The sequence below is a fragment of the Mus caroli genome, chromosome 9, assembly GCF_900094665.2.
Source record: "Mus caroli chromosome 9, CAROLI_EIJ_v1.1, whole genome shotgun sequence".
Classification (NCBI taxonomy): Eukaryota; Metazoa; Chordata; class Mammalia; order Rodentia; family Muridae; genus Mus; species Mus caroli.
In genome coordinates, this window is record NC_034578.1 from 73,458,007 (window position 1) to 73,464,642 (window position 6,636).

Below are 6,636 nucleotides of genomic sequence, written 5' to 3' on the forward strand. Positions count from 1 at the left end.
TTGTACTTTCTTAATGCTCCTCCCTCAGGTGTACACTACATCCGTTGATGCTCAGTCTTGACTTCTTGACATCCTGTACCTGGAGAAATGTCCTTGTGACTTCATCTTATAGGATACAGATGTGGCAAGCTGTAGGAAGGACAGATGGTTTTCTAGTCACAGAATTTTCCATATCCTTCTAGGTACTCCCAGACTCTCTGGCCCACATGCTCATTATTACTGTTCATGCCTGACCATGAAGACTTGTCCAAATGTGAACAAGGGAGAGAAGGTGTCTGAGCAGCCCCACCTCTCAATCGTGATGGTTGCTACCTCAGTCCTTCCTCTTTAGCACATGAATCACATCTAAATTTGGCACTACCCCTTCCTCTGTCCCCCACACCACCTTAAGCTTCTCATCAGAAGTGTTCTTGTACATAGCCCTTGAGCTGTGAATTCCTCCTCTAATCCGATTCCACTGGCTGTCGTCTTCTGGTGACTCATTTCTGGTCCCCTGAGAGGATGGCTTTTCTATTTCTAGTTCTGTTCTAGGTTTGTAGAAAAAAAAATACACTGTTGCTAGTTACACAGAAGTTCTAGAAGTCTATTCCAAAGTAGTGTGACTTAAATAATGACTAGGTACTGTTACTGCAAGAAAGTAGTAAGAAGAGAATTTGAAAGCTTCACTACAAATATATGCTTACTCTGACTTGAACATTGCAGAGCGTATGTGCTTATTAAAATTTACAGGGTATGCTATGAATAGGTACACTTTTTCATATGTTAAGGAAAGTGTGTCTGTGATCAAATAATGGAGAATTATCTAGAGTATGTAGTCAGTCGAGAATCCTTAGGTAATCTTGAAATATCCCTTTGCAGTGTGAACTTTAGTGTTCAGGTCACTAAAGCAATGACATTGAGGGATGATCCAGCCCAGGAACAACAAATTTGGCCAAAGGACTGTTTTCACAACATCTACCCTTCCTTCATGCATGCAAACCTGAAGAAAGACTCTGTCCACTGAGGGTGAACAGGAGAATATACACAGGACATTCATTTCTAACTTCGTATCATAGAAATACAATCCAACAGTGGAAAGTAGGTAATGGTCTCAGGCTGTCTCAGTCAGGGCTTCTAATCCTGGACAAAACATCATGATCAAGAAGCAAGATGGGGAGGAAAGGGTTTATTCAGCTTACACTTCCTCATTGCTGTTCATCACCAATGAAAGTCAGGACTGGAACTCACACGGGGTAGGAACCTGGAGGCAGAAGCTGATGCAGAGGCCATGGGTGGGGGTGGGGGTGGCGGTGAGGGGTGAGGGGTGAGGGAATGCTGCTTAATAGATTGCTTCCCCTGGCTTTCTCAGCTTGCTTTCTTATAGATTACCAGCTCAGGGATGGCACCACCTACAATGGGCCCTCTCACCCTTGATCACTCTCATGGAGGCATTTCCTCAAGCCTTTCTCTGATGATTCCAGCTTGTGACAAGTTGACACACGAAACCAGCCAGTACACAGGCCTATCTAGAGAGCTCCTGGAGCAGACTAGATGCTCATAGGTGACACATAGCCCCAGCCTTTTGGACTTCTAATTTAGCCAGCATTATATCTCCTATGACCATGAGAACACAACAGTCATGGGTAGTAGCCCTACCCATGACCAGTGCTATGGTGGTCTTCCTTAGCCATGGACTAAGAGTAGGAAACACGTTGATAGTGTTAGCAGACCTAACAATTTAGGGAGGGTCTATTTATTAATGGTGACTCTTCCCAGGGGCAGTCAGAGTCTTAATGACTGACTCTACTGTACTGATTGCAAAAGAGCATCTGGTCTACCCTGATTTTAGTGAAAGGCTTATGAATAGGAGATACTCTCTATTGGTGCTGCCCTCCTTCATTCTGAGCCCAAACCAGGAAATTATAGGACTTTGATTATCCTCAGTGCTCAATTTGTAATAACACAATGATAATAGGTCCTCAGAATAGTTAAATTAGGCAATGTCCAGTGCTGAAATAAATGAATGGACTGTATGTTCAGAGAAAATAAGAAGACTGCTTAGAGTTTCTGAAATAGTGTGTACACAGGTGTGCATCCACACTCACAGAAACACACCCACATCCATACCCACACAAACACACCCACATAAACACACACCCACATCCACACTCACAGAAACACACCCACATCCATACCCACATAAACACACCCACATAAACACACACCCACATCCACACTCACACCCACACCCACACAAACACACTCCCATATACCCTCTCCACACACACTCACACAAATTTGCCACATACATGTCCATACACCCACACTGGTGTACACACACACACACACACACACACACACACACTAAGAAGCTGAGAGCTTCCACAACAAACAAGAAACGGAGACAGGAAACTGCAAATGTTGGAAGATGTTGAAACCTTAAAGCCTGCTTCCAGTGACACACCTCCTCAGCTTCCCAAACAGTACTTCCAAATCCTGCCATCATGCTTGCCTGAAGCCACACTTCCCTGCTGGGATGGTGATAGACTCTTTACCACTCTGGAACCATAAATCCAAATAAGCCCTTCCTTCTGCAAAAAGCTTTGGTCATGGTACTTTATCACAGCACTAGAAAAATAATAGTTGAGTTGGTGTATTTGAAGGGAGATTTTAAAATAGCCAAAGTGTAGAAGACTTGTTTGAAGAAATAATAATAGAGTATTTCCAAACCTACAAAAGGGATAATATGATATATATTTTCTAGCTATGATAAATGTTTTCTAGAAAGATTTAATGCATCCAGGTCTATAAGATATTTCCCATATTATATACAGACATGACCTAGAAGAAATATCAAAGCAAATTGATGAAGACAGGAGGGAGAGGTTAATGAATAATAGAGAAATCACTGGATTAAATAAACACAATAATAGCTATTCAAGTTCACAGTGTTTTAATATAGTAACCATGGTATATAAACTATCATCTCTTTAGTATGAGAAAGAAAATAATAAGAACATAAGTAGATAATAAATATGAAAAGATGTAAACAGAATTAGCAAGGATTCAAAGCATCAGAAGGAATGGAGTACAAGTTCAGAATTTTCCTACCCTCTTTGGTTTATGTTCTTCTCTTTATGATCATATTAGACTACTATCATTTCAGAGTAGCTTGTCATAATAAAAAGATGCATTTTGTAAGCCTCATGCTAACCATAACGTAAAATCTTATCATAAACAAATCTAATTTAATAAACAACGAATCTCAGCACACTGCTAGAGTAGATTATGTAACCACAAAGGACAAGTATGAGGATAAGAAAAAAAAACTTAAGCTTTTTTTTCTATATTATATTTTCTCTAATTTAAATATAATGATGCCACTTTTTCCCCTTTCCCTGTCCTATCTCCTAACCTCCCCACGTCCCCCAAATTCATGGAGTTCTCTTCTTTAACTAGTGTATTTACATGTACATATAGATAAATCAACTTATAAATACAATCTGCTGAGTCTAGCCAGGGTTGCCAGCCTGTTTCTATAGCTAACCATTTGGTATTGGCTAACCAATCACAGGGCTCATCCTGGAGAAGATGAATTCTCCCTTTCTTAACAGTAGCTAGTTACTTGTAGCTGTTCATTTAGGTATGGGGCCTGGGATGATTTCCCCCATTTACATTAAGGTCTCAGCTGCTGTTGGAATTGTTCAGGTCTTACTTAGGTCCAGTTATCCAATTATTAACTGGACTGTTTTCTTGTCTATTAGTCTTTTGAGTTTTTCCTATGTTGCGAATATTAATCTGTCAGATGTGTATGTAGCCGGGAAAGACTCTCTCCCATTCTGTGCTAGAGTGAGTTCTTCACTCAATCAATGGTTTCCTTAGTTGTACAGGAGCTTAGTCTTATGAGGTTCTGCCTGAAAATACTGGGTCTTGATTTTGGAGTAAAGAGGGTACTCTTGAGAAAGTCTTTTGCCAACCTGTATTTCACAAAGGTTATCTTGAAATTTGGAACGGCCTTCCCTCCAGCATTTGCCCTTTTATTTGTGATAGTGTTTGTTTTGGCTTTGTGTTCTTTTAGCAGTTTCTTTGTGTCAGATTTCATGTTTAGGTGTTTGTTCCATTGGAGCTATTTATGTGCAGGGTGACAGAGACAGGACATGCTTTTCTGCATGTGAACATTCCATGTTCCCAGAACATTTGTTGCCAATGATGTTGTTGTACCCATCATACATTTTTGGCATCTTGGTCACATTTCAGATGGTTCTTATTAGATGTAATGATATTTGGGCTGCTTTTTGTTCCATTGGTCTACAAGTCTGAATTTTTGCCAGTACCATACTGTTTTGCTTTGTTTTTGTTATCAAGAGTTCAACAATACATCCTGAGATCTGGAATGGTAATCGTTGCAGCATTTGTCCTTTTGTTCAGTATTGTTTTAACTACCTGGAGTCTTATGTGGTTCTCTATGAATTTTAGGATATTTTTTTTTCTGTTTCTATGAAGAATGTTGTGGGTATCTTGATTGGGATTTCATTGAATCTGTAAATAGATTTTCACAGGATGGTCTTTTTCACAGTAGTAAGTCTACCAACTCATGAGCAGGGGAGGCATTTCTAATTTCTGGTATCTTCCTCAGTTACTTTCTTCAGAGGTTTAAATTTTCCTTGTAGAGGTCCTTTATCTCCTTGGCCAGGATGATACCAAGATTTTTCTCTTGTCTTTGATATATTGTGACTCGGTGTGTGTCCAAGACCTCTTTCTCAGTATTTTCATTGTTGGTATATATAAAGGCCTTTTCATCCCCTTTTCCTATCTTTATGATCATATTAGGCTGCTATCATATTAAGGTAGCTCATGGTAATAAAAAGATTTTTTTTTGTAAGCCTCATGCTTACCATAAAGTAAAACCTGGTAATAAACAAACCTAATTTAATAAAGAAGGAATCAAAGTACACAGCTAGAGGACATTACTTCATCATAAAAGATAAGTGTAAGAGAGAGAATAAAAGAAAAAAGACAAACTTCAACCCTACTTTCCCATACCAAATATTCTAGACATACCTTCTTCTTTCTCCCAAGATGCTCCCTAGAATAAATACAAACATTATTTTTAAAATTAATAATTTAGCAAGTAAATCTAAAGTAAATGTATTGACTGATATTCAATTAAAACATAAACATCAATTAAACTATCAAATATAGAAAGTATTCTTACAGTAAGTTCTTTTCTTCTGTGTTAAGTGAATTAATTTTTTAATGAAAAGAAATAGTGTAATTGAATGGATTAAAATTTGTATAAGTGCTTCCTTTCCGGTTTCCGCGGCAGCCGCAGCCATGAGCAGCAAAGTCTCACGCGACAACCTGTACAAGGCGGTGCCGGAAGTCCTGCACGGGAACCAGCGCAAGCGCTGCAAGTTTCTGGAGACGGTGGAGCTGCAGATCAGCCTGAAGAACTACGACCCTCAGAAGGACAAACGTTTCTCGGGCACCGTCAGGCTCAAGTCCACCCCACGCCCCAAGTTCTCGGTGTGCGTCCTGGGGGACCAGCAGCACTGTGATGAAGCCAAGGCCGTGGATATCCCCCACATGGACATCGAGGCGCTCAAGAAGCTTAACAAGAACAAGAAGTTGGTCAAGAAGCTGGCCAAAAAGTACGATGCCTTTTTGGCCTCCGAGTCTCTGATTAAGCAGATCCCACGTATCCTGGGCCCAGGCCTAAACAAGGCTGGCAAGTTCCCCTCCCTGCTGACACACAATGAAAACATGGTGGCCAAAGTGGATGAGGTGAAATCTACAATCAAGTTCCAGATGAAGAAGGTCAGTCTGGGCGATGTGTAGTGGGGAAACCAGAAAGAGTTAGGCCCTGGGCTAGTCACTGGGGGAAAGGGTACATGCTAGCTGACCCTGCTTGTGACGTTGTACATCGTGGTGCGCACTAGGCTCCGCACCACGATGTACAACGTCACAAGCAGTGCTTAAGAAAAACTGGCAAAACGTACGGGCTCTGTACATCAAGAGCACCATGGGCAAGCCCCAGCGTCTGTATTAGGATGCTCCAATAAACCTCAGTGCTGCCACTCAAAAAAAAAAAATTTGTATAAGAATATAGTCGTTAAAAGTAAATTGCTTCACCTCCCAGGAAACACTTAGACCTTCAAGGAGAGGGATAGGATAATTTTTATAAAATTAAATCAATAGGAAAACAAAAATATCCATCTTTTCATATACAATGGAGATAAAATCATTAAAAGTAAAAAGAGGCAAGGAACATCACTATGAAATCATAAAAAGCCAATTGTGTGGAAGGAAGTAATTCCAATTATGTATATGCTCAATATCTGAGAAACCAAATACTAATAGACATAGATGGAGAGGTAGATGCCAAAACACAAAAATAATAGGTTATAATATTGATATCTCAGAAACAAATTATACAGACAAAAAATCAACAATGAAGCAAGGAGATTAAAAAAAAAAAAAACTCTAAAGAAAACAGTCATAGCCGGGCTGTGGTGTGCATGCCTTTAATTCCAGCACTTGGGAAAAAGGCAGGCAGATTTCTGAGTTTGAGGCCAACCTGGTCTACAGAGTGAGTTCCAGGACAGCCAAGGCTATACAGAGAAACACTGTCTTGAAAAAAAAAAAAAAGAGAGAGAG

General features: G+C 40.0%; 1 protein-coding gene across 1 annotated transcript; it reads left to right on the forward strand.

Annotated features, from left to right (window-relative positions):
* The first annotated feature begins 5,313 nt into the window (after window positions 1-5,313).
* LOC110302269 (60S ribosomal protein L10a-like) lies at window positions 5,314-5,832 on the forward strand. Its single transcript, XM_029481897.1, has one exon. It carries the CDS (start codon window positions 5,314-5,316, stop codon window positions 5,815-5,817), a length of 504 nt encoding a protein of 167 aa, XP_029337757.1. The 3' UTR covers window positions 5,818-5,832.
* The last annotated feature ends 804 nt before the right edge of the window (window positions 5,833-6,636 follow it).

Excerpts from the sequence above, each read along its gene's own strand:
- LOC110302269 (XM_029481897.1), top strand. The coding sequence starts at position 5,314 with ATGAGCAGCAAAGTCTCACGCGACAACCTGTACAAGGCGGTGCCGGAA.